General features: G+C 45.2%; 3 protein-coding genes across 3 annotated transcripts in view; 2 read left to right on the top strand and 1 right to left on the bottom strand.

The window, feature by feature from the left end:
* Positions 1 to 10,034, top strand: part of LOC121723952 (integrin alpha-11-like) — a 52,857-nt gene extending 42,823 nt beyond the window's left edge. The window contains exons 17-30 of the mRNA XM_042110198.1: positions 13 to 149; positions 821 to 931; positions 1,156 to 1,241; positions 1,400 to 1,604; positions 2,187 to 2,285; positions 3,954 to 4,030; positions 4,299 to 4,382; positions 4,491 to 4,581; positions 5,157 to 5,270; positions 5,711 to 5,794; positions 7,452 to 7,562; positions 7,732 to 7,827; positions 8,162 to 8,275; positions 8,742 to 10,034. Coding sequence (XP_041966132.1) covers positions 13 to 149; positions 821 to 931; positions 1,156 to 1,241; positions 1,400 to 1,604; positions 2,187 to 2,285; positions 3,954 to 4,030; positions 4,299 to 4,382; positions 4,491 to 4,581; positions 5,157 to 5,270; positions 5,711 to 5,794; positions 7,452 to 7,562; positions 7,732 to 7,827; positions 8,162 to 8,275; positions 8,742 to 8,822 — 1,490 coding nt within the window. The 3' untranslated portion in view covers positions 8,823 to 10,034. The remainder of the gene's footprint in view (positions 1 to 12; positions 150 to 820; positions 932 to 1,155; positions 1,242 to 1,399; positions 1,605 to 2,186; positions 2,286 to 3,953; positions 4,031 to 4,298; positions 4,383 to 4,490; positions 4,582 to 5,156; positions 5,271 to 5,710; positions 5,795 to 7,451; positions 7,563 to 7,731; positions 7,828 to 8,161; positions 8,276 to 8,741) is intronic.
* A 3,143-nt stretch (positions 10,035 to 13,177) lies between these two features.
* fem1b (fem-1 homolog b) lies at positions 13,178 to 17,491 on the bottom strand. The gene is made up of 2 exons (XM_042110199.1): positions 16,479 to 17,491; positions 13,178 to 16,347 (listed from the first exon to the last, which is right to left on the bottom strand). Exons 1-2 carry the CDS (start codon positions 16,724 to 16,726, stop codon positions 14,712 to 14,714), a joined length of 1,884 nt encoding a protein of 627 aa, XP_041966133.1. The 5' UTR covers positions 16,727 to 17,491; the 3' UTR covers positions 13,178 to 14,711.
* A 6,237-nt stretch (positions 17,492 to 23,728) lies between these two features.
* LOC121723954 (ceroid-lipofuscinosis neuronal protein 6-like) lies at positions 23,729 to 26,686 on the top strand. The gene is made up of 6 exons (XM_042110201.1): positions 23,729 to 23,826; positions 23,948 to 24,046; positions 24,510 to 24,698; positions 24,821 to 24,876; positions 24,971 to 25,093; positions 25,840 to 26,686. The coding sequence occupies exons 1-6, from the start codon at positions 23,785 to 23,787 to the stop codon at positions 26,138 to 26,140; spliced, it is 810 nt and encodes a 269-aa protein (XP_041966135.1). The 5' UTR covers positions 23,729 to 23,784; the 3' UTR covers positions 26,141 to 26,686.
* The last annotated feature ends 1,164 nt before the right edge of the window (positions 26,687 to 27,850 follow it).

The raw sequence follows: 27,850 nt of genomic DNA, 5'->3' as shown, positions 1-27,850 counted from the left end.
TGTGTGCTGCAGCTCTGAGGAGGAGTGTGTATATAGATGAGCATCGATTCTCCCCCAGGGCAATGCTGGATGATTTAGAGCATCTCCACTCCAACATCACTGTGCTCCCGGACATCCAACACTGCCAACAACTCCACTTCCACGTGCAGGTGGGCCTGTTGGATATGTGTGTGTTTGTGTGTGTGTATACGTATCAGTCAATCAAGCTTTATTATAAAAATTCCATGGCTTCCTTCCTTGTCTGGTATCGTCAAATCAGCAGGCGCATTCAATCGAATCAGTGCTGTGCAGATCTGGCTAAACGTAAGGCATGGTTGTATTGAAAGATTCAGCCAGATTTGCGGAGCGCTGCATGATCGAACGCGCCCGCTGATTTGACGATACTGGACCAGGGAGCCATGGAGTTTTCTTCCTACAGATACAGGTGTTTTAATAAACTCCTGGTACACTTACTAAGTTATTGATCCTTCATTTTATGTGTAGGGGCCCTATTCATACTACTGCAGAAGTATGGTGCTATTTTGAGCATGATAAGTGGTTAAAATCCTTTTGGCAGCCTGCCCTAAGCACTGCCACTGTCAGCCTATTGGCTGGAGGCGCTGAAGCCGGTCAAACTCGGTACTCCTTCAGGTTGAAATCGCTCCGGAATTACGCTTTAACAATGGGACTATGAGGGCTGTATGCTAACCGTGGGACTATGAGGGCTGTATGCTAACAGTGGGACTATCAGGGCTGTATGCTAACCGTGGGACTATGAGGGCTGTATGCTAACAGTGTGGGACTATGGGGGCTGCAGGCTAACAGTGGTTTGTATTTGCAGGAGACTTCAGATTATGTGCGTCCTGTGATCTTCACTATGGAGGTAGTCCTGCAGGACCCAGACCATGGCCCTGTCATAGATGAAGACTGGCCAACTACTCTACGAGTGGAGGTATGGACACACACACACACACACACACACACACACACATTGGTCTGGTCCACCTGCTCATCTTACACTTGTTCTCTTCTTCCATCTCTCTCTCTTCATCTCCTCCTCTCTCTCTCCCCCCCTATCTCTCTTTCTCTCTACACCTTTCTCTCGCTACTTCTCTCCTCCTCTCTCTCCTCCTCTTTCTCTCTATACCTCTCTCTCTCCTCCTCTCTCTCTTCCAGCTGCCCTTCTGGAATGGATGTGAAGAGGATGAACACTGCGTTCCCAACCTCATCCTGCACAGCCACACTGACCTGCTGGACCTCCAGTAACACACACTTTCCCTCTTTCCCACACACACATACACACACACACACACACACAGACTCACACACTTTCTCTCTCTCTTTCTCTCCCTTTCTCTCTCTCTCTCACACACATACACACTCTTCCCTCCTTGTCTCATTGTGCTGTGTGTGTCTGCAGGCAATTCTGCAGCCAGAGGAAGTGCTCTGGCTGTACGGTGTGTGAGCAGCAGGGGGCGCTACAGGGCGCGGAGCGTGTGATGGAGGCCACCCGCAGGCGCATGTTTGTGGATGCTCGTCTGGAGAACCGCGGGGAGAACGCGTACGGAACCACTCTCAGGATCTCCTTCAGCCCCAACCTGGCCTTCTCCAGTCTCGTGCTCAAGGTGTCTGTCTGTACTGCCATTCAGCACTGTACATCTGCTGTCTGTACTGCACACTAACACAGTCCATTCGCTGTCTGTACTGCCATTCAGCAACATTATATCTGACGTCTTTACTGCCCACCAACACAGTGCTCTCTGTATTGCCATTCAACACCATACAGTGTGCAGTGTACGCATACGTGTGCAGTACAGACGTCAGCTGTACTGCACACCAACACAGTCCATCTGCTGTCTGTACTGCCATTCCGTATTGTCCATCTTCTGTCTGTACTGCACATGAGCATGAGATGAGCTCCATCTGCAAGGCTGAGGCTCCACCAAGGACTAATCTCAGGGAGGCACTAAAACCAAACTGTGTGTGTGTGTATGTGTATGTGTGGTGTGTGTGTGTGTGTGTGTGTGTGTGTGTGTGTGTGTGTGTGTGTGTGTGTGTGTGTGTGTGGGTGGGTGGTGTATGTGTGTGTGTGTGTGTGTGTGTGTGTGTGTGTGTGTGTGTGTGTGTGTATGTGTGGTGTATGTGTTTGTGTGTGTGTGTGTCTGTGTCTGTGTCTGTGTGTGTGTGTGTTCTGTCCCACATTCCAGGGTTCCTCAGACATCCAGATCGACTGCTACAGTAAGTCAGACCGAAGCCACCACAAAATCTGCAATGTCAGCACGCCCTTCATGAGGTCACAGAGTCAGGTGAGTGTGTTCCTCTTCATGAGGTTGTAGAGTCAGGTGAGTTTGTCCCTCCTTATGAGGTTTTAGAGCCAGGTGAGTTTGTTCCCCCTCATGAGGTTGTAGATTCAGGTCAGTTTGTTCCCCTCATGAGCACAGACATCCTGCAAACCAACGGCTGGTGCTGCTGGTACTGCTGACCAAATTTATCATGGTGAATCTAAGAGCCTGCTTCAGACTCGGACATCTGAAACGGCTTTGGATGGATCACTGCACCTGATCATACAATCATTTATTCAGTCCATCATCAATGGGACATAGCAGCCAAATGTCACAGACACAGATTACAGTTTCTACCATATGAGAGGAAACATTTGCACTCACATTCCTGTAGATCTCAATCCCTGATCCCACTCCAGAACAAAGACAGACCTGTTTTCACCTATTACAAGTGTAACCTAGCAGCCTTGTTGAACCCCTGTCAGCTGGGGTTCAATTCTGGGACCTGCCGTTGCGAGTTTGTGTCACTTTAGATAAAAGCGTTTGCTAAATACACGTCAACTTTAACTTTATATTGTAGTATGTTGTTAGCATACTATAAAAGATCAGACCAGTTAGGTGGGGAAAATATCTCATTTTCTTTCCCCTGCAGCCTAGCTGGTTTGCATTGTGATCTTGATACAGAAACAGGAGCTGAGCCCTTCCCCAGGAGCCTGTCAGCATTTGCATTGCTCACTTTATCACACCCAGATTTCTACTCCCCAGTCCGAGTTGGCCAGTTGGCTGGTGTCCAGATCACTCTATCGACGTCTGTTCTCCCTTCCTCGTCTGAGCCTCTGGACATCACAGCTGAGTAAAGTGCTCAGATATGTGTAGTGATTTAGATATATGACAGCACAAAAATGTGTGTGTGGGTGGTCTAAAGAGCTAGCTAATGCTAGTCCATGCTGCTGTCATAAACTTCTCCTGTCAGGATCTACAAGCTCTGGGTATTGTGCTGCCAAGCTCCTGCCAAATCTTTCATCTCTGAAGTTGCCGGCTGAGAGAGGACTTCATGTGAAGGCTTCTGATATCTGTTTTAGTCTGCATTCATTCCTGGGTGCACCTTACCAGCAGTGAAATGTACTTGAAGACATTAGGGTTAGGGCTAGGCTTACAGACATTAGGGTTAGGTTTACAGACATTAGGTTTAGGACTAGGCTTACAGACATTAGGGTTAGGTTTACAGACATTAGGTTTAGGACTAGGCTTACAGACATTAGGGTTAGGCTTGAAGGCATTAGAGTTAGGACTAGGTTTACAGACATTTAGGTTTACAGACATTAGGGTTAGGACTAGGCTTACAGATATTAGGGTTAGGGTTAGGCTTGAAGACATTAGAGGTAGGACTAGGTTTACAGACATTAGAGTTAGGATTAGTCTTGAAGACATTAGGATTAGGACTAGGCTTGAAGACATTAGGATTAGGACTAGGTTTACAGACATTAGGGTTAGGTTTACAGACATTAGGGTTAGGACTAGGCTTACAGACATTAGGGTTAGGACTAGGCTTACAGACATTAGGATTAGGACTAGTCTTATCGACATTAGGGTTAGGATTAGGCTTGCAGGCATTAGGGTTAGAGATAAAAACATGAGAAGGTTTGTGTGAGGAAGGCAACCTGAGCAAAGGCTTCTGTTTGTCTGGCACAGGTGTCTTTCCGTGTGGAGTTTGAGCTGAGCAGGTCGGTCTTCCTGGATTACGTGCAGGTGACTCTGGAAGCCAGCAGGTGAGACTCGGAAGCAAACATGATACACTCCCCTGACCAATCAGCACACACAATACACTCCCCTGACCAATAAGAACACACAATACACTCCCCTGACCAATAAGCACACACAATACACTCCCCTGACACACACCAATCAGCTATATGACTCTTTCACCTGAAGAGCTTCCAGCATACATGATATCCATAAACTTACATAACATGCAGATGTGTAATATGTAAAGAGACTAAATAAATCCACTGAGATCCACTGTCTGTCCATCTGCAGTGAGGGAGAGGAGAGGAGTCTGCAGGACAACCTGAACAACCTCTACTATCCCATCAAATACGAGGGCGACCTCCTCTTCACCAGGTAGCTGCCTGCCCAGGGGCACGTTCACCAGTGCACTGCTCAACACTGCCCCTGGTACTGTGTCCACATACTGTGTGAGTCTCTGACGTGGATATGTTTCCTTCATAGAGACTCAAACCCAACGCGCTTTGAAATTAAACCTGAACCTTCTGAAACCAGTCCTGGTGCCATCGGACCGACCTTTAACCTTTCATACCAGGTGGGAAATCTCTGGTTTGGTTGAATTATCCACTTACACTGTAGTTTTAGCCACACCTGGCATGCACTAAAAAAATATTTATAAACATTAACAATTAATGGTTTCCCGCTGTGTGTAAGCCTGTGAGATACTTTGTGTCAGTGGTTCTCAACCTCAACAAGATCATTATATTTTCTGGGGGTCGCCAGGTTGCGTGATTTTCTTTATAAAAATATAAAATAAACCACCACTTTTCATCCGTTTTGTTTCATTTTCATTACCATTTCTAACACATGCATACAAACAGCGGTCGTGTTCACACAAGACAGACCATACATGGCAGTCTGGCCTTAAGCATCCGTAAAATTGGCTATAGTAATATTGCATTGAGTTCAGGAGTCACTGTTATGAACAAAAATAAATGCAGGTGGCTGGTGGGGTGGGGGTCTCAAACACCAACCTGATTATTTTGGGGGTCGTGACTCAATAAAAGGTTGAGAACCACTGCTCTATGTGACCCTGTAGTATGAGTTCTTATCTCATGTGTATAAGTGCACTGTGTGACCCAGATTTCCAATCCACTGCCCACCACACAGATCCAGAATTTGGGGCTGTTCCCGGTGGAGGAGCTGCAGATTACTGTGGAGATGTCGGCTGTCACCAGTGGCGGCAACCAGCTCCTGCATATCAGCCATTTCCACATAGACCAGGCAGGACACCCTGCAGAACGCATCAGCCATTTCCACATAGACCAGGCAGGACACCCTGCAGAACGCATCAGCCATTTCCACATAGACCAGACAGGACACACTGCAGAACGCATCAGCCATTTCCACATAGACCAGGCAGGACACCCTGCAGAACGCATCAGCCATTTCCACATAGACCAGACAGGACACACTGCAGAACGCATCAGCCATTTCCACATAGACCAGACAGGACACACTGCAGAACGCATCAGTCATTTCCACATAGACCAGACAGGACACACTGCACTCTACTTAAGACACAGCCACAGAGATCAAGCAGGATCAGATTGGTCCTTATTTGTTTGCAATGCATGAGGTGGCAGTATGCCATGTTTATGTATGATTGTGTTTATGTGTGTGCTCATGATTGTGCTTATGCGTCCATAACTGTTTCTTATCAGATGGCAGGCTCACACTGCAACCCCTCCCGCTCCATCCCTCCGACACGAGCTTTACCTGAAGACCTGTCTCTCACTCCACAGCTGGTGAGGACCTCTCTCTCTCCCTTTCTCTCTCTCACTCCACAGCTGGTGAGGACCTCTCTCCCTCTCTTTCTCTCTCACTCTCTCTCTCATGCAACAGTTGGTGAGGACCTTTCTCCCTCTCTTTCTCTCTCACTCTCTCTCTCATGCAACAGCTGGTGAGGACCTTTCTCCCTCTCTTTCTCTCTCACTCTCTCTCATGCCACAGCTGGTAAGGACCTCTCTCTCTCTTTCTCTCTCTCACTCTCTCTCATGCTACAGCTGGTGAGGACCTCTCTCAAATTATTGGCATGACAAATTTGACAGTTGAAATTTGACATTTGTATCGCCAAAGCAATTGTTACATAAATATATCAGGACATAAGCAATTCCACAGGTATATACAAGGGGTACATAGACAAAGTGAATTGTAAACAGAAATGTGTACATACAGAAATCACTCAGTGTCTCTCAGCTGGTGACCGGCAAGGACATATTGGGCAGCAGTAATACAGCTGTCTGTGTCCTCTCCCAACAGGTACTGTATAGTAGTTTGTTCGGGTTTGGTAGGTCATACAAATCAGGGATTTTGTCTTAATTTTGGAAAGTAGTTATTACGAATTTATTGGAATTTTGGCCATTCTGTTAAAAAAGTGTAATTCAGTTTCAACAACATCATCTCTGCACTGCTGGAAGCCGGATCTTTTTGTTTCATCCTTTCGTTAGGGTCAAATAGCACTGAATGTGTTTTTGATTGCCAATATTCGTCATAAATGGCTTTTATGACGAATATGGTTCTCTCCCTCTCATGCCACAGCTCAAGTCTTTGAACAAGTTGCAAATGCTTTGGTACATCCATGCAAATGGATATTTACAATTCTCTGCTGTTTCCTACATTATCAATTGTTCTAGGGATAGTTTGGTGATTTACCTAATCTTCGTTCTAGCGGTGATTTTCAAAAAGTGTTTAAAGACTCATCTGTAGTATCTACAGTAACTAATAGTATCTAACTAATTAGTTCTCGAGTCACAGTTTGTATGTGGTTATTGTTAAATGTATGTGGCCTGTTGCTAATATTAGTTGGTAGGCCATGTGGTAGGCCATATGACTATGTTGTTTAACTGTTAATTATTTTATGATGTTTCTTGTTATTGTTGTATATCACTTTGGACAAACGTGTTTGCCAAAGAACCATAACCATGTAGTCAAAGTCAAAGTATCTTTAATTTGTTTTGGACGCTGAGAGAAATTGCTGCAAGAGTTACAACAGAGACACAAAACAAGCACAGGGTTAAAACAATTACAAGACAATGTACAGTAAAACATCCTGTTGTGTGTGCATATGATTCCCTCATGCCCATCACTCAAACTTCCCTGTTGTTGTTCCTCCTTCAGAAGCGCTCCAACAGTGTTCTAGTTAGAGCAGAACTCATACCTCTCTCTTCTTCCCCTCACTCCCTCCCTTACTACACAGCTGGCTGGTTAGGACAAGTGCCTTCCTCTCCCTCCCTGCCTTGAGTTCACCTGGTTTAGTTATATTTCTCTTTCAGCTCTTGTTTTCTAGCCCTTTGTGGGAGCTCTGTGAGGACCCATGGCCTGTGTGTTGTCCGTCCTGTTGTGTGTGTATATGTTTCCCTCATGCCCATCACTCAAACTGCCTTGTTGTTGTTCCTCCTTCAGAACCGCTCCAACAGTGTGGCCCTGTCTGTGCAGTGCAGTGTGACCTTACCTGCCCAGGCCCAAGTCGGCGTGTCCATCGGAGGATGGCTTCACCTCCACGCCTTACTGGCTGTGAGTCCCCCTCCCCCAACTCACTCTTTCTCAGGGTCACAATCAGGGTCGGGGTGAGGGTGGTGATTTGGGGCTGCTGTCTCTGGAGAAATAGTGAACCTGTGCTATTTCATGTTGGCCTCAGATGTCTCAGTAGAAGTGATCCTGTGCTGTTGGTGCTCTTGTTCAGGTGCAGTTCAGGAAGCTGGAGCTGGTTACGACTGCTTCAGTGGAACTCAACCCGGTCAGCCCAACTTTCCTGCATGAAGCTCGGCCAACACGGCATGTATGTGTGACCCATGGGGAGGGGGGGGGGCGCATGCCAATTTTTTTCTGTTTGATAACACTTAAAAGCAGGTGGCTTATCGGCTTTATGGATGGAGACCTCAGTGGTCCAAGGTGAGCAAGAGAGTGGAGCTGCTCCGATGTTCCTGCTTACATTGCCTCCTGCTGTTTAAAAATCGGTACTGCATCAAGATCATCTGTAACAGCCTTTCCACAACAGGAGCACAATAAGCAATAACAATAATCTCCTGGGGCGATGAAGCTTTGCTCTGGCAACTCCGACTACAATGTGATCTGATCTGTAGGAGTTTCTCATTTGTGTTGATTTCCCCCAGATAATCCTAGAGATTAGAAAAGAGGAAGATTACAGAATTCCCATCTGGATTATAATCGGGAGCTCACTGGGAGGCCTGCTGCTTTTAGCTCTGCTTGTCCTGGCGTTATGGAAGGTGAGTCGTTTCATCAGGTGTTATCACTCGTACAGTCAAGTAATGCTACAGGACGTGCTCAAGGAAGCTACAGGACCTGTTTGAGGAAGTTACGGGACCTGCCTGAAGAAGCTAAAGGACTTTTTTTATGATACAGTCTGCTTGAGGAAGCTAAAGCAGTGTTTGTGATACAGTCTGCTTGAGGAAGCTAAATCACTGTTGTGATACAGTCTGCCTAAATTCAGGCGTGGGCCAGGGCGTTTGAGATTTGAAAATAGGTAATTATATATCAGTTCTTTGAAAGTTACTGATGACTTCAGGCAGACAATTTCCTTGCTTTAAGTCCCGTGTCCAGAGGCCACTGCACCTTATTCCAGTTTGGGAAGCCCTGTTCTCACTCTTGAGTTAGTGAAGTTATGTGTTCTGTTCTCACATTCTAACTTGTGAGGTCATGAACTTCCTGAACGTTTTCCCTTTGTTTCTCCAGCTTGGCTTCTTTCACCGGCAAAAGCGAAATAAAGAAGAGGATGAAAACCAGCTGACCAATGAGAAGACACCAGAACAGTGATAACCCCGGTGACTACACACCAGCTGACCAATGAGAAGACACTAAAACAGCGATAACCCTGGTGACTACACACCAGCTGACCAATGAGAAGACACCAGAACAACGGTAACCCTGGCTACCACATGGGTTTTCTTTGGCTCAGGTATACAGATGGGAGACAGTGGACATGGGTGTGACCTCTGCCTACCACACAGCCAATTAGCACTTGTTGAACCCTGTTTATCCAACCACTCAGGCTCCTTACCATCTTGGCCTTAACCTAGGACACCTTCAAGAGATGCAGAAGGTCCCGCTATCCTCAGCTTGTAGCACCTGCCTTAAAGGAGACCCACTCACTTGCAGAACATTCAAATTGAGGAGCCTTCGCATCACAGCCTGCCTCTGGCAGCAGAGCTGTGGGTTGGCCAGTCTTCAAAATATATTTGCCAATGGTTTGAAATCACTGCAGAGAACTTGCCATGTCAGATGAATGCCGTTGACAAAGCAGTGTCAAAAGAGTAATATGGCAAATTGCACTTTTAGGTTATTTAGGTTATGTGTGGTGAGGAAAACTGTTGGACGATGGGTGTAGTAGAGTGGACAAAAGGCTCTGTATGTTTCTGTGTGAGAGGTCATCTTTTGGCTTCATAATAGCATAACCACCCCACCCCCACTGCACCCAATGCTCAGACACCACCAGACTACCCATGATGCTTCTGCCAGGCCACATGCACACTCCAGCTCCAGCACTTCACAACCTGATATAAAACATGGGTTTGAATGGAATTATAATGTATTGTTAGTTAGTTGTATACTTTAATATAAGCCATGTTCGAAGTAAGCTGCCATACCAGACATTCAAATACAAGGCTGAGTCACACAAGACTCAGACTTCTTCCATCGGCCTGAAGGATCAAGAACTATGAGGGCTGTAATGTAACTTGCTTTTAAAAACACTTTGCTGACCTAGCTAAAGTTAACGCACAGTAGCACAGTCCTCGGCTTGGAATCTGCTATCTTCTTTGGTTGACTTCATGTGTAGTGAGTGAGGGGTCACATAACTGATTATTTGTGGATGAATTATCTTTTCAGAAATGTATGTTATATTGATGCACTTTTCAATGTATATTAAGACAAACTTGAAGAATGTAAATAACTTATAGTGTTACCCACTAACACAAAAAGGGAAGCACAGTTCACAATGAGAGGCATTATTATTAAACTGTAAAAACAATTTTGCAAAAATATTATTACCTTGTGCTTTTAGTAGACAATATGATAGTGTGTGCCACACAGCCACATTGCAGTACCCTACATTGTGCATGCCCTATGTACACAAAAGTGTGTGTGTTCATTATGCGTCTCTAAACGTCCCACAAAGGTCCTGTGTATGGGCGATGGCAGACATCTCACAGGCTAGTTTAAGAGGGCTAAGCCTCTCCATTTGATGGAAGATGTGCAATGAAGCATCTTAGGTAAGACCCTTACAGCTGGCATGGCTGGTGTGAAACCCATAGAGCTGGCATGCAGACATTTCTGTTTGCCCCCAACATTGTCTTCAAGGCAGCGCTGCCTGGAAGGCGCTATGGTAATCCATGGGTTAAGGTTGGGGTTAGGTTTAGGATAAGGTGCCTTTAAGTCGACGGTGGCAGTGTTGCCTGGAAGACGACGTTGGGGGCATAAAACACCATCGAGCCATGCAGACTGAATGCTTGTGGCCAAGCACCATCTAAACAAAGGGCTAGTACTACTGTTGCTCATCTGTCAGGGTTTTTATGTTGGAAAATGCACAAATGTGCCTCTTTAACAGTGGTCATGCTGTGTTCAACTACAAACAACACGGAATTCAAATCCAAGCCCTTCTGCAACTGAATGTTATTTAAAACTAGAAAATGTAATTTCGAGGAAATTACCAATGCATGAAAATATAAACATACTGTATATTAACATAAAATGCCAAACAAACTTTTATTTGGAAACAGTTGGCAGGAGTCATAGTTGATAACAACTGACAGTTGAAATGGCTGAATAGTTAAATAGTTGAGTAGTTTAAATAGTTAAATTATTTAATAGTGAATTATTGTAGTGAGGACATTTATTTTGAAACAGTTGTGGGCAGAGGAAATAGTAGTCTTAAGAGAGCCAGATTGTATGCTTAAAAGCCTGAGACAGAGTATATAGTTTAAAAGTTGAATGTAGATAGTGTAATGGATGTTGATAGACAGAAAGTTGAATGGATGTTGATAGGCAGATTGTTTAATGGATGTTGATGGATAGTTTAATAGGTGGATGAGTGAATGGTTTGAAGAGGATGAATGGATAGAAAGTTGGATGGAATGTGCCTTATATTCTTGTAGAATGGAGACACAGAGTTGGCCTAGTTAAGCAGAAAGCAGTTGATACAGGTGCAATCAGTTTAACTGGCCCTTTGATGGGTCCTAGTTGAGCAGCTGGAGGTTGATACAGGTGCAAATCAAGTTAATTAGTCCATTGTGATGTCATAGTGCTAATGTAAAGTCTATGGGGAAAAATAAGCTTGTTTTTTGTTAATATCTCAGAAAGTATAAAGTTAACAAAAGTGAAAAATACATTCCTCAAGTGTCCTTTTCAAGACCTACGTTACAAAGTTTGAACAAAGTTTCTACGTTAAACGGTTGAAGCTGAATTAGACGCAGAAATTTGGTGGGAAGAATAATAATAAGAACTAGAAAAGCATTTCCTGAAGGAAATACAGTGCATGAAAATGCAAAAATATGATGTAAAATATCATATAGAGTAAAAACAAACTATATTGGTTGCTAGGTAGATGAGGTTTAATATAGTTGGAATGACTGAACAGTTAAATAAGTGGATAGTTTAAATGGTTAAATTATTTAGGTAGATAGTTGACGATAACTGACACTTGGAATGGCTCTAATGTTTGCTAGCAGTTATGCTAACTATGTTAACAAAGATAATAATGTTAACCAAGTTACTATGCTAACTAGCATGCTAACAAGGTTAAAATGCTAAGTATGTTAACCATGTGACTTAGCTAACTTAGCTAATCATTTTTAGCAGTTATGTAAACTATGCTAACTAGCATGTTAACCATGTTACTTAGCTAACTTAGTTAATCATTTTTAGCAGTTATGCTAACTATGCTAACCATGTTACTTAGCTGACTTAGCTAATCATTTTTAGCAGTTTTGCTAAAAATGCTAACTAGCATGTTAACATGCTAGCATGCTAACTATGCTAACCATGTTACTTAGCTAACTTAGCTAATCATTTTTAACAGTTATGCTAACTATACTAACTAGCATGCTAGCATGCTAACTATGCTAACCATGTTACTTAGCTAACTTAGCTAATCATTTTTAGCAGTTTTGCTAAAAATGCTAACTAGCATGCTAACATGTTAGCATGCTAACTATGCTAACCATGTTACTTAGCTAATCATTTTTAGCAGTTTTGTTAAAAATGCTAACTAGCATGCTAGCATGCTAACTATGCTAACCATGTTACTTAGCTAACTAGCTACAGTGGGTAGGAGTCATAGTTGATGACAAGCAGACAAACAGTTACAATGGCTGAACAGTTGAAAAGTTCAGTAGTTTAAAAGGTTAAATTGTTTAACAGTGAAATACTGTAGTGAGGACTTTTATTTTGAAACAGTTTTTGGCAGAGGAAGCAGTTGAATAGGGTGTGTAGTCTTAATAGGGCCAGTTTGTATGCTTAAAGCCTGAGACTGGCAGTTGATGCAGGTGGCCCGAACACCTGCCATAGGATTCTAATTGCTTAACGGCTCTATTGTGATGTCATCAGCCCATGTTAAGTCTATGGGGAAATTTTGACTAGTTTTTAATTAATAGTTTAAAAAGTATAAAAGTTACAAAGTTGAAAAATACAAAGCCCACATGTCCTAAGTAAGACCTACGTAACATAGTTTGAATGAAGTTTCTACGTTAAACGGTTTAAGCTGCATTAACTGCGTTAGAAGAAGAAGAATAAGAAGAAGAAAAAGCCTTGGAATAACAGTACAGTGCATTTTCATGCACTGTAATACTTCGGATAACAGAACAGTGCATTTTCATGCACTGTAACTAGTCGTAAGGTAAGCCCAGTCTTAAAGGTCTGTTTGATTCCTCCCTTTCAAACTCAGCCGAGGACCCAAAAGTGCAGACAGCAGTCTTTGTGTAGCCTTCTGAGTGAATCTCAGTGAGCCTTATGATGCATTCACATATAATTTCCATTTCTGTCTGTAGTACAGAGACCTGGTAGCAAAACAGCAGTGTGCTGTTATACAGTATAAGTCCACACTAATTTCTCACACACACAAACAAACAAACACACACACAGGCATCAGGAGTTGTGCTATAAACGGAGAAAGGAGCCAATGATGAGGTCTCATTTATTAAGAAAACAAACAGCTGTAGTGTGACAATCCATCTCTGCTGGAGCACAGACAATGACCATGTCCTCCCACCCTGAGAGCACAGACACTGACCATGTCGTCCAACACTGAGCACAGACACAAATCAACATGACAATCTCTCCATGACAATCTGAACACTGGTGGGAGTTTGGCGATGTAAGGATAATATATATAAAGAAAGTCAGTCCTTTGGTTGTCAAACCTTTAAATTAAAATCTCTCATTCATAGCATCTTAGATGTAATTGTTAATTACAAGGTCTCCAAAATAAAAAATAAAGGAATAAAGACCAGGCAAACCAACCCAAAAAGTTAGCAATAAATAGAACACATTACTGTTCCGCCTGGAGTTGTATCCCATGTGTGTGGGGAAGCAGACCTCTCCTCCACCTCAGCGCGACACATTCAGGCGGTACAATCTCAAGCAATAGGGACACCATGGCTGGTGAAAAGGGGGGGGGGGGGGGAGCTTCCACATTCAAAGCAATGCTCAGCACATACACATACACTTTTTCTGTCTTCCTGATCCTTCACAATGACATGGACACATTCGAATCTGTTCTCACTCTTGACAGCTTGAAGGATGCTGTCTCTCTGAGGTGGCTGTCTCTCACACACTCTCTCTCTCTTTGACACACGCACACATGCTTGCGCGCGCCCTCTCTCTCGCTCGCTTGCTCACACACACACACACAAGCCTGATCACCAAAGAGAGGAGAGGAGTGCTTAGAGGGGAGGGGAGGGGAGGGGAGGAGAGGACCTTTTGCACCTCTGCATTCAACACACAGACGAAGCAAGCACTCCATGGCAACTCAAGTTGGATTTCTTTTGTCCAATAGTTGATTTTCTGATAAATGATTTTCTGATATAATTTAATAAACATTTTTTTAAAACAAAATATTCCAAAGTATGTATTTCAAATATACCAAAGGATAATCATAAAACCAGTTGTTAAAAGCTAAGAGCAGCCCGAGTAGGCTGATGGTGCAGTGGAGGTCTCTCCTGCTGCGGCCATCTAGAGGTCAGCCCTCACAGGGGTCAGACAGCGCTGGTGGGGACATGACCTGGCAGGTCACACCTTTCATACACACACCTGTTAAAGGACACACCAGTAACCCGGGATGAAGTGTGCAAATGGCTTCCAGACAGAACACATTCACCTGGGTGGGAACGAATAGCGGGCTGCCACTACAGACATTTCACCCGACACAGGCCCTCTCTCTCTCACACACACACACACACACACAGACACAGGAGAATGCACCTGGCACAGTCCTCACACACACACAGACCCACCTGGCTCAGTCCTTTAAAACAAGCAGTCCTTCACACATGAGCCAGGTGTGTGCATTTTAGACATATGGCAAAAAGAACCAGAAAACAGCATCTTCAGCACCACTGGATTTAGTAGAGCATGGGCTCATATAAAACAAAAGTCAGCTGTGTGGCAGAGGAACTCTAGGCCAACGCGCTCTCGTATAAAAGAGTCACCGTTTCAGTGGAACTCCACAAACTCCTCGAGCGTGCGTGGGATCTGGTTGCGGTAGGTGATGTGGTGCTGCCTCACGGCTCGAGCGGCCAGGCACTTCAGGCTCATCTTCATCTGCGTCTTGAGCAGGATCTCGGAGACGCCGGTGGTGCTCTTGTCCAGCGGCGTCTTCTTCTGCTTGTTGGTCATGTCCGTGTGGGCGCCGGACTCCACCAGGCTGATGATGATGGCGTGCAGCGTCAGGAAGTCGCTAATTGGCCGGTTGTACTGCACGATGATGTGCAGAGGGCTGTTGCCCTCGTTGTCCACGGCGTTCACCTGGGCTCCGCAGTCGAGCAGCAGCTTGGTGACCTGTGCGTTGGGGAAGCTGCACACGTCGTTGGTGTGGAAGTCGTCGACGGGCGTGCTGGAGCTGATGGCCAGGTGCAGCAGCGAGGAGCCCTCTCGCGAGCGCGGGTCCAACTGCAGCAGCTGGTAGACATGCTTGTTGATGCAGGCGCGCTGGGCCGCGCTGCACTGCGTGTGCGTGGAGATGCAGAGCAGGTAGAGGAAGGTGAAGATGTTGGACTCCAGGTTGTCGGTGGCGGCGGGCAGCTCGGGCTCCGGTGTGCTCTCCATGCGGGCCATGCTCCGCTGGATCTCCAGCACGCTGCAGCTCAGCACCTGCTCCACGTCGGCCGGCTGCACCGTCTCCTTCAGGTGCACCATCTGGGAGAACACCTGGGCAAAACGCAGCAGGTCCTTGTGCGTGTTGCGGTTGCTTCTCTGGCGCAGGTGCAGCGCGTGGAGCCACAGCTTGATGCAGCGGTCAAACTCCATGTTGTCTGCGTAGACGGCGCCGCGGTAGATGATCGGGTGCGACACGTCGATGTTCTCAGAGCCCAGGATGCGCTCGCGCACCTTCAGGCCCTCCATGTGCAGCGCGTCGTGGTCCAGCCGGATGGCTTCCAGCTCAGTCAGGCTTTGGCACTCGCTACGGCCGCCGTAGGCCGGCACGGGGGGCAGCTGGGGCTTGACGACGGGGCGCTCGTGGTCGCGCATGCGCTCCAGCATGGCCAGGTACAGGTAGTGGTAGGTCTTGAGGATGTCGTAGTACTCGCGATCGTTGGCAAAGGAGGCACCGAGCAGCTCGAGCGCCTCGATGCGGCTCTCCGCGTCGCAGTCCGTATGCTGCAGCAGCAGCTCCACCACGTCCGCCTTGCAGCTCTCTGCCGCCACCTTCAGCGGTGTCATGCCGTGGCCATTCAGCACCATGGAGGCATGTCGCTGCACCAGTGCCTTCACGATGTCCAGGTGGCCGGCCTCGGCAGCGAAGTGCAGGGCGGTGGCGCCACAGTGGGCCTTGGCGTTGGGATTGGCTCCCCGCTCCAGCAGGAAGTCCACCACGTCCGAGTGGCCCTTGTAGGCGGCGATCATCAGGCAGGTATTGTCGTACTTATTAGCAATGCTAATGTCCGCCAGGTGCTCAACCAAGTAGCGTACAATGTCGAGGCGTCCATCGAAGCAGGCGGCTCGCAGCGGGGTGGAGTTGGTGACGGTGGTGTGGTTGACATTGGCACTGTGGGACACCAGGAGCTGAACCACCTCAAAGTGACCCGCCCCTGCAGCGCACCACAGGGCCGTGGCTCCATCAATCACGTATCTGACAAACATAGACACACATCAATCAGCCTGCCGCCAAAAACACGACCAGGAAAACCTCGTAGTGTTTTACTCATGACAGGATACTGGAGGTCACAAAAGTCATAGAAATAAAAGACAACAAATACTAACCCATCAAATCTTACAGTGCCCGTCTGTTCCGTGTCCACTCTGTAGTGATCCAGAAGAAACCGCACAACTTTTTCATGACCGTTGCGAGCAGCTATAATGAGCGGGGTAGACCGCTGGCCGGCGAGATGAGTTACATAGTTGAGTAAGTATCGCGTTTCGGTCTCTGAGTGGTTCAGCAGCAGTGCGGCTAATGTCAAGACTCTGCCCTCGCTAGCCGCTTTGTAAACATACCCGGCCAGCGACTCCATTCAGGACAGTGGCACTTCCTTCGTCTCCACAAGTATCGCCCACGGGTTGCACCGATAAGCAGCTCGCCTCCCATTAAAATGTACAATCAAGATCAATAACGCAAGTGAAAGTCACTGGTCCACCGATTTTCTGTTGAGGCGAGGTAACATCTTTGCAGGTTAAAAGTCGCTCGACCAAGCTTAGCTTCTATGTTAATCAGTAAACATCAGCTAGCTGCTAGTTCAAGTTAGCCTGTCCTGTCGTTTGGCTGGATAGCCAACAGGAAACGGTGCTGGTATGATAGCTTACTTCGAAAGTGTCTCGTTATCGTTGAACGGTTTACGTTAAACGAAAAACCGCACAAATTTAATGAATCTTGCAAGAGTTCACTTGCCTCATCCACTCGAGTTGTTAGCTTGACAACTTGTATGGTTTGCTTTAAACAAGCATCTAGCGAAGCGAAGCGTCTGGAGCTAGCAAGCTACCAGCTACGAAATATTAGCTTAGTAACTATCACCACGACCGAATCCTAATGTTAGCCTGTGAAGTAGTTCTAGCTGCTACTGTCTTTGCTGTCAAACCTTTCGTTTAACGACTCTGCGTAATTCACTTGGACTACATATATTATACTATGGTAACGTGTTCGATAACTGCAGGTAGATAGCTAGCCAGTAACTAGCTTCTGACTTGAGATTAAAACACTTCCAGCTACCTTTAACCTTTGCCACCTTTGGTGAAGCTGGTGAAAATCACGCACAAGAAACCCCGGAAGTGTACGTCTCGTTTTCCGATTCTCCGACGATACATTTTCGCCTACCTATCTTTCCTATTCATCCCTGTCAGTGCCTAATCTATTGAACTCACATTAAAATAATGTGTTAGTTAAGCACTGTAAACACTCTCAGGTATACTTACCAAAACAAATAAGTCTGTGTGTTTTTTTAGAAGCTTTTGGTTGTGCCACCTGGTATTTTTTGGGTGGTGAAATTGCAAATAGGCCTACACTCTAAAAATGTATTAACCCCCTGTAGGCTAAATGTTGCACAGCCATTAAGACTTTAACAGTCTTCCAACTTCAAAAAAATACATTTTGTCCATTTTTAAAGATTATTTTGAAAACACAAATTTAAAAGCCTTATTTGTCAATACTCCTCTACGTCCAAGCTGGGTTTTGTTGCACACTGCACAAATGCCCAACTGAAAAATCTGTGTATTGGCTGACCAAAATAAAAACAATTCTTGATTTTGTTTGGGTGGGCAAGACACAATGCTTAGCCCACCCTGGCCCCTGCCAAGAGCCGGCCCTGAAACTGTCAGCTTTTTCCATGTTAGGTAGGGCCTAGGTACAGTATGTCACTCACACTAAAAGTTATCTAGGCCTATAGGTTAGAGCTATTCACAGTTCTCAGATTTGTTAATGGCAGTGAAGATGAGCAAGCATGTACCTCTGGATTGCTTAGGAACTTTTCCTAAAATTCACCATTTTCAATAGGATTTTCGATAAAGGACCGAGGCCAGGGGTTTTCAAATTGGGTGAATATAAGCCTCCCTGCATACAGTGCCCTCCAGAATGAATGGCACCCCTGGTGAAGTTGGTATAAAAACAGGTATATAAAAAAATAAAAGGTTGCACTTTTCATCATTGTTTTCATTGTGAGATTGAGATAAATCACCAAAAAAATGTATTATACCTTTTTGCAGAGCATCATCAGCCCCGGTCCACGAAAATACAAACTTTAAATAATCATGGTCATACTTCCTACATTTTTGTTTGGCCCAGTCTTCTCTCTTACCATAGATATATGTACTGTAGTCACTAAAAAGCGATACATCTTTTAAACCCACAAAGAAAACATGCACAATAACACGCAGCAGTACAGCACAGTACAGATGAGAGCCGTTGTGCTGCACCTCCCTGAGGCTCTTTGGCACCCCCTAGGGGAGGCATGTCTCACCATTTGAAAACTGCTGGCCTAGGCCTATATGGCAGTGTGTCATTGACTACAAAGTTTCAGATTAAATGGATGTTCAGAATATTATGAGACATGTTGGTGTATTATCATGTTTAGAGCCTAAAATGTGTTGCTATTAGGCTAACATACAATTAATTATGAAAAACAAATAGTCTACAATATGCTTAGTGGTGGCCATCAGTGATAACAAATAGTCTATGCTTAGTGGTGGCCACCAACTGATCATGGAAAACAAATAGTCTATGCTTAGTGGTGGCCATCAGTGATAACAAATAGTCTATGCTTAGTGGTGGCCACCAACTGATCATGGAAAACAAATAGTCTATGCTTAGTGGTGGCCACCAGTGATAACAAATAGTCTATGCTTAGTGGTGGCCACCAACTGATCGTGGAAAACAAATAGTCTATGCTTAGTGGTGGCCACCAGTGATAACAAATAGTCTATGCTTAGTGGTCACCAGTGATAACAAATACAGTAGTCTATGCTTAGTGGCCACCAGTGATGTGTGGGCTGTCCAACCTGGGTCAACCCACTTATTGCGTTTGATCACACCTTTCCGCTGGCAATTCTCTAGCAATTTTCTTGTGCCATAGGCTACTACACATGCTCCACCATTCCGCATGCTCCACCATAGTCTTCTTCTCATTTCTCGTATTTGTTCATTCTCTCTTCCTTCCTTATTTCCTAGCCCCTCCTCCTAATCAATCATGTGAAAGAAACGAGGAAGCAATGCAGTACAGATGGAAGGACAGACAGATATGAGACATAAGATATTCTGCTCACTGACACATCACTTTTAAGAGAGGTCAGTTACTGATGATGCGGCAGCTTCACCACCTTGTCATAATAGTGTACGGAATTAGGGAATAAGATTAATCATCAAAACATTATTGCGTATAATCAGAGCTTGGTTGAAACAATAAATGGAATTTGTATGCTGAACCGACCCAAAAACAGCATATTAAAAAGTTTAAATTATTTCAACCAAATGGAGGCGACTTTATTTTTAAATCTGTGGAAATCGCAGAGAATATTGATCTACAAAAGCCTAAAAACATCCTGTGAACACATAGAATGATTTGGTATTGATACTGTGAATGAGTTAATCTTTGGCTGTTCTCAAGATGAGTGATTGTTATTTAAACACAATCCATTGGCAAAACAAGCATCAACTTTTTGATAAAGTTGTCATTGTAGTTGATGATGAGTCAAGCATATTATTGCGCATTCTGACTGAAAATGCTTCCATGTAAGATGCACCTCTGCTTCCTCATGTATCTGTTCTCTCTCCTTTCTCTTCTCTCCTGGTAGCAGTTAGACAGATGAGACATCCTCGATGACGTCAAGCTTTTCAAGGGCACAAGGAGGAGGAAAGACCAAGGAGAGAGGAAGCAAATAAGGTCATGAGATGGCTGGTGCACACATAAGACTTACAGGGGAAGCATTAGGCTGGTGTACACATAAGACTTACAGGGGAAGCATTAGGGTGGTGATACACATAAAGGACTTACAGGGGAAGCATTAGGCTGGTGCACGCATAGGCCTTACAGGGGAAGTATTAGGCTGGTGCACACATTGGACTTACAGGGGAAGCATTAAGGGGGCTTCACATTGTACGCGCAAGCGGCAGCGCTGCGCTATGAAACCCATTATTGTCAATGGCTTGCGTGTGCAAGAACTGGTCTGCCACTGCGGCATTTTGCCCCTTAGCCGCTCTTGCGCGTGCCGCGGTCAAAGTTGAACCATGTCGAACTTTGACCACGGCACGCTGTAAATCATAGGTCTTTTGCACTGAACCCAGCGGCCACCACAACAAAAATCTTTGGGACATTATCTCAACCAAATGCAACCTAGCGGTCAGCGCAGCGCATGCCGCATATAATGTGAAGCCCCTTTTAGGCTGGAGATACACACATAGGACTTACAGGGGAAGCATTAGGCTGGTGCACACCTTGAACTTACATGGGAAGTATTGGTCTCACATTGGACTTTCCTGTTTCCGTGGTGCTAAGCAGACGAGAGCTAGACTCCTCCTAGACGGGATACTAGTCCATTGCAGGTATCCCCCATCAAAAGCTGGTACCCATTTTACAGCTGGACGGACTGAGACAATGCAGATGACGTGCCTTGTCCAAGGGCATGACATGCAACATCAAGTCATCATCTGGGACCCGAACTAGGCTGGTGCACGCATTATACTTACAGGGGAAGTATTAGGCTGGTGCACGCATTAGACTTACAGGGGAAGTATTAGGCTGGTGCACACATTGAACTTACAGGGTGACTGAGGACACGTTTTGGCACAACTGAAGCACTCATCTTCAGGTGTTTATTGACAGCAAACAGGAAATGGATATACAAACTTCTAGACAATAACGGAAGTTCGTCACTACGCTAGTGCATGGTGAATTCATGGCACCTGGGAATGACAAAGACGGCCCCCGTGATTACTTTGTTTTTCCCACAGCGAGTGTTCATGTGCTTTTCCGTCGGAATGTGTGACAATCATGGATGCCACAACAAAGGTTTAAACATACGCTCACTAATCCTAAATAAACAACTGTATTTGCTTAAAATATAGTGTAAGACGCTTGTGAAAGAAAGATATGCAGCTTTCAGGTGACAAAAACGGCAAATTCCCAAGTTCACATTAAAACTGTTGGACATGAAAGGCCACATGGACTACAAATGAACTACAACATGACGACAAAAGTGATGACAAGCCCCTAACTGGCCAACTCTGTTAGCAAAATCTAGCCCCAGTTTCCGACCTCTGACTCACACATGACGTGACGTGAATGATGTGCAATGATGACGTTTTCACTGGGAAAAAGGTTTTTCCGATGCCCATGAACGCTAGGACAGAGCCTATTAGGCTGGTGATACACACATAGGACTTACAGGGGAAGTATTAGCCTGGTGGTATACATAGACCGTGTCTCAATGTCCTTCAAGGAATCCTTCAATTGCTTTTTCAAGGATGTCATTGAATCTTGTTGAAGCACTGCTCCAATGTCAAGCATCCATCAAATTCTACTAAGGACAAAGTCCTTCATTTCACAGAACTTTCAAGGATGCCTGTGTATCCTCAGTGGGCTTGGAACATATTGGCACATTTATGGAGGATTTCAAAAGTGTACTTAACAAGTTCAGTTCACTATGTATTTAAATGTAAAAATAGTTTGTTTCATTTTAAATGAATGAGTGCACACATAGGACTTAAAGGGGAAGTCTGTATTTGAATATTATTAATTATAGTTTGAGCTTTATTTGTCTGGTTACTATATTATTATTATTATTTTTAGCTTTTGAAAATGGGCGGGTGGCTCCATGGAGGATTACAGCTTAACGTTTATCCTCAGTGTACAGCACTTCCCCTCTTCTGTCCCTCGGATGATGCGTTAACAGGGAGAACATGCAAATGGTGCTTATGGAATTTACAGCAATTCAAAAACAACCTGCAACTGCTGGAGTGGAAACAAAAACTACAGATATTGGATGTCATTTCAATTCAGCGTGTGGTGGGATACGCATACATTTCTGATTTTGAGAACAGGAAAAGAGAGAGAACTGCTCCTGTTATCCTTTATGAAGTAATTTTTCATCAGCAAAATTCTCAATCACCGCTTGGTTGAATAGGATCCGGGATGCAAATAAACACAAACCGGTCTGAAAAGGTACTCTTAAAGGATGTCTTCACGGCACATGGCAAAGGATGCTATGGTACAATACGGAAACGACCCAACTCTGTACCATATAGGTTTGAATTTCTTTACTTCTTTATTACTTTTACATTGAACCTTTACATTTTCTGTCTATATATTTCCTTTTATCTAGTTTATGGAAATGCAGCCTGAATGAAAAGATAAGGGAATGGTCCAGTGGGTTAAAACTATCAAAGGATTTATTTTGGATAAATGTATTTGCTTAGTGCAATACGTATAGCCCAGACAGGGAGAGACCAGATGTGTTGAGAGGCTTGTTGTGAGGAGGGAAGATGAATACTCTGTTTTGCAAGTTATTCTATTCCGAGTGGGCAGGCTAGTCGCTGTTTGCTCACACCCTGCCCACACTAACCTTTCCTCCTTGTAGCAGGAGACTTGTTTGGTGAGGATTTAACAGAAACAGATCGGAGGGGATTATAGTTTGTTTTTGCACTGCAGGGGTTGAAAAAGCTCAGCATTCAAACATTGCAAAGGGATTAGCAGGCAATTCAGCTGCCACCCCAAAACTTGAAATCTTGTCCTCTCAGTGAATAACAAGTCACTCTTGTGACGCAGCATGGTCAGACCAAATTTCCCTCACAGGATCAAAAGAGTATACTTATACTTAGAGCAAGCGTTGCATATGGGTACAGTGTTTCAGTACCATACATGCAGATACACACGTACATAACATCACTACAGAAAAAAATCACAAAACTTAACACAAACAGACACACATGGGATGGTGCTGATAGATGACCAAAGCAGTTGTGAGCGAATGGGGCTTTAACGCTGCAGATGAGGGCTTAGAGCTGCAGATGAGGGTTTAAAGGGGAGGTGACCGGGTGTCCCGACCTCCACCTCACGCCAGCCCTGACCCCTTGCCACGGCTGGGCCCGTGCTTCCACCTGCTGTTGGAAAGATGTACTGCGGTCTAGAGGCTCAGAGCTACTCTCTTGAGCACTGCACTGCACTGCCGTATCAGATGCTCTGAGCTTTTCCTTACATGCACAGAGCTGGCCACAGTTTTGCAGGTCCAATACAACCATTTTTTTGTTTTGTTTCAAATTGTTGTACCTCTGGTTTTGGAATACAAGTTGTGTTGATTTTATTTTTCGCTTGCTATTTCATGTGATGGCTAACTCTGATTGATATAAGATTTGTATTTGAAAGTGTTGATGTGGTAGGTATCATAACATTTTGCAAGATGTAACCTAAATGTAGAGGCTCATTTGTTGATATCAAGGAGGAGAAGGAACCTCCCAGATTATGTTCATACTGGCCTTTCCCAAGCTCCATGGCTCACTGTTCTGTATAATGTCGGATGTGGCAGACTCGGCCTCCCAGACGTCTCCTTGAGGAATCCGCCCTTCCACTTAAACCTCTGGTTGTACTTCACCATGCAGAACTGGCTGCTTTACTGTGGAAGGGCAATTGTCATAGTGAGTACTCCCTCTTATTAATGTTAGATTTGGTTTACTTATTTGTCTTGCACTACGTGACACTGCGTGCCGTCACACCTGTACTACATGTCCAACGCTAAGTGATTGTTTATTTGGTCAGATTATGTGTCCAGTGGAGTGGTGTCCTCCGAACAGGCCCAGTCCTGCAGACTACATCCACCTGGCCTCCAACCTCCTCACTGCTCTGCTGCTACTAAAGGTACTGACCTCAGCAGGGTGTACCGGTATGTGTGCAAAAGGAACATTATCTGTGCTCTCACACCCATACAGCTACAGTACCCTTCCCATCTGCCCTCACACCGCACACACCTCTATGGAGCCCTCAGTGCCTGAATTTCCTATGTGACTGACTGCTGTTTCTTGTGTGACTGAGAGCTGTTTGCTGCATAGGTTTCCTGTGAGACTGCGGAGTTTCCTGTGTGACTGACTGTTGGGTTTCCTGTGTGACTGACAGCTGTTTCCTGTGTGAGTGACTGCTGAGTTTCCTGTATGTGGCTAAGTTTCCTGCAGTGACATATGTTATCATATGACATATGATGACATATGATTGACGTGCAAATGAGCGAACTGACTGACTGACTGCTGTTTCCTGTGTGAATGCAGAGTTTCCTGTGAGAGTGACTGCTGTTTCCTGTGTGACGGACTGCTGTTTCCTTTTTAAGATCACCCAGCGGAGCCCCAAGATGCTGCCCCACTCTGCCATGCAGCTGAGCATCATCATCTTTGCCATGGGAACCAGCATGCACCTGGTGGGTGACTCTATCACCCAGCGCCTCATCCTCAGTGGGTACCAGCCACACCTGCCCTTGCGGGAGAACCCTATCATCCAGAACGTCACGCCCAAAACACTGGTACCATAGAACCCTGTCCCTGTCATCACGCCCAGAACACTCGTACCATAGAACCAAGCCTACCCCCAGTCCTCTGCCCTGGACTGGACTAAAGTGACCTGGAAATGTTCTGTTTGTTTCAGATTTACTCTTTTGAACTTGTGTCTTACTATGACGAGGGCCTTGGTCATGTCATGTGGTACGTGATACCCAAGGTTTTGCAGTGCATACTTTGTGATTTGTTTAGAATCCAAACTTTCTCTGTTTCAGTAAACGCTCTTACTCTTCTTCAGGGGAGTCCCCTTCCTCCTCATCCTCTTCCTGTACTTCACCGGCTGCTTCACACACAGCGAGGAGGAGAGAAGCATGCCGTACTCAGCCTGGCTACTTCTGGGGCCTAGTGCTCTCTTTTACTGGTCAGTCCATTTGCAGTAGTTTGAACTGCAGAATAGCATCATCCATTATATTTAAGAGCCATCCAGAGACAGGATATGTTAATCCAGAAACATTTGTTTAAATAAATCTAGATACAGTATATTAGATGCTTAAGAGTAGTGGCTACGCTACTATGTGTTATGGGAAACTGTGTTTATGTAACAAATTAGGTGGTTCTGCAGCATGTAATTGTAATTACTGTAACAGTAAATTGGAAAATTACACAAAATGGGGGTTTTGCCCCCTGGGTACAAGCCTACATTTTCCCAGACTCACAAGTCTTTCAGTGGATTTGAATCTTGTAAAATGAACTTCTTTTCCAGACTTGCACAGTGGTAGTTTGTGGTAGGAACATTCAGATGTTCTCTGTCCAAAATTCACATCTTGATGTTATAGCTAATATCCTAATATATTTTAATCCTAATAATCTCCTAGGTATAACCTAACCCGCCTGGCAGAGGTTTCCACAGGGATTTTTGTGATTTTTTTGTGATTTTGTGATTTTTGCACTGATCAGGAGTGGCACCTTGAATTTCATTGTTAATACACTGTATTTTTTGCAATGACAAATAAAGCTAGGAGAAGCCCACCCCTAAATTCTGAGCATTTCAGTGAACAATTCTATGTAAAGAATTTTGTTTTCATTACTGGCCTGCTGTCCGAGCTGTCCACATGTCAGGCAGGGGGCTTGAGAATAACACTCAGGCTTTTCTCTTCCTGTTCCCAGGTGCGTGATAACCGAGGGGCAGATTTTTATTCTCTTCACCTTCACTCTGTTCGCCATGGCGGCCATGGTGGTGCAGCAGAGACACAGAGGCTTCGGCCTCAACAGCAACGGGCTCTTCCTGCTCTCCAGCTTCTCCGTGGCCATGGCTCTGGTGGTGCTGTGGGTGGCCTTCCTCTGGCATGACCCTGTCCTGCGCAAGAGGTACCCTGGGGTCATGTACGTGCCAAGGCCACGGGCCTTCTACACTCTCCACATCCTAAAGACACACCAGCCTCACGGGTACCCCAGCTCTCAGGGCTGATGCTGCGCATCCTCCCCCCTTCCCCAGTTACCCCAGGGCACCCGAGAGGTCCACACCCGTGCCCCATTTACCCCAGGGGCCTCAGAGAAAGTGACTGGTGGAGGGCAGGCTGTCAGGAGCCTCTGCAGTCTTCATGACCACAGTACATGCCCACAATGGCCCATAATGACCCAAAGCCCATAATGACAGGGCAGCTCCTCCCCTGAAAGGTTTTAATACTGAACATTCCTCAGACTGAGAGACACAGCAATGCCCAACAGATCTGCTGAAGATGAGTGAATCTGAGCAAAAAAGAAAGAGCATCTGTGTGTGTGTGTACGTGTGTCTGTGTGTGTGTATGAATGTGTGTCTGTGCCCTTTGAATGGTTTCAGCACCCTTGTACCCTCTGCATACTTCTGCTGCATCATGGACCTGCATTGCTGATCCTTCTGTGATCCTGAGCTCTTCCATGCTGTTCCTGTGTCCAGAGTATTGTTGATACTTGCCGTGCTGTAGAGGTCTGCACTCCCGCGGTAGACCCGCAGGTCCTGACTCAAATGAGTGCGGCGCGGGACAACTTTTGAAATCTCTTTGCGGAAGCGGGTGGGATGAGAGAGGTGCGTTCGCAGGTGCGTGACAAACCGATGATTCACTGCACTCCCGCAAATTAAATATGTGCGTAAAATTAAATAGGGAAATGATTAAAGTAGTGTTCATAACTATAGTTCAGCTGGATGTTCTGTTAGGCAGCATTAAAAAACGGGGTTTAAGCATAACTGACGGATAGCAGGCCTATAGCCTATATTGTCGTTTATGTGGGTTCAATTTGTTCCTGCTGCTCATTGTCAAAATTCGAAATCGAAAGCATGACAGAGGAAAAAGGCACCAGACTAGGCCTACTTCAGTTGTTAGCCTACATTCAGAACCAAGAAACTGAAATCTGGAGCGGGCGGGAGCGGGACATCATGTTACAGATGACACATTAATGCAGGGGCGGGACAGAATATTGCAGGAGCGGACGGGCGCGAGACCGAAAAATCAGTCCCACGCAGACCTCTACCGTGCTGCAGTAAAGCACTGTCCTTTTAGATTTAAGAAGCATAAAAAGCGTATTGGCAGCAGGTGGCCTATTCTAACACACGCCCAGAGTGAGTGTGTCTGAGTTAGTGTTAATTTCGTCAGACGAGACGAGAGGAAATATGTTCCTCAATGACCTTTTTTTTCATGACTAAGACGAGACGATGACGAGACGCCATTAATGTCCTGAGACACTGACTAAGACTATCTTAAGATGCATTATTGTTGACGAAAAAAGACGAGACTAAAAAACGAGACTTTTTAAAAATAAAAACTAAGATAAAATCTCTCTTCATTTTCGTCTACAAAATGAGAAGACAGAATATCTAGCTGTTACGTTTTCAAAATATTCCGAATGAGTTCATGCTCAACAGCTTTCCTGTAGGCTAGTCTACGTGCTGTTGCTGTAACCCTGTGGCTGCAACACAAAACTACATGGAACAAGAACACCGGAGATTTCTGCCAGAGTTAGCAAGCTAACTACCTAAGCTTTATGCCACAATGCTACATACCCAGAAGTTGAAGCTTCTCTTATACACAGTGTTTCCCCTAGAATTTTTTCCAGCAGCGGTGCTGTTGATCGTAGGGCCCCCCCCCCTCCTTCAATGGTGACTTCTGGTGGATTTTGTGAAAGAAATGGACAGATTGAGTTA

The sequence above is a fragment of the Alosa sapidissima genome, chromosome 11, assembly GCF_018492685.1.
Source record: "Alosa sapidissima isolate fAloSap1 chromosome 11, fAloSap1.pri, whole genome shotgun sequence".
Classification (NCBI taxonomy): domain Eukaryota; kingdom Metazoa; phylum Chordata; class Actinopteri; order Clupeiformes; family Clupeidae; genus Alosa; species Alosa sapidissima.
This window is presented reverse-complemented; position numbering and strand designations above follow the sequence as displayed.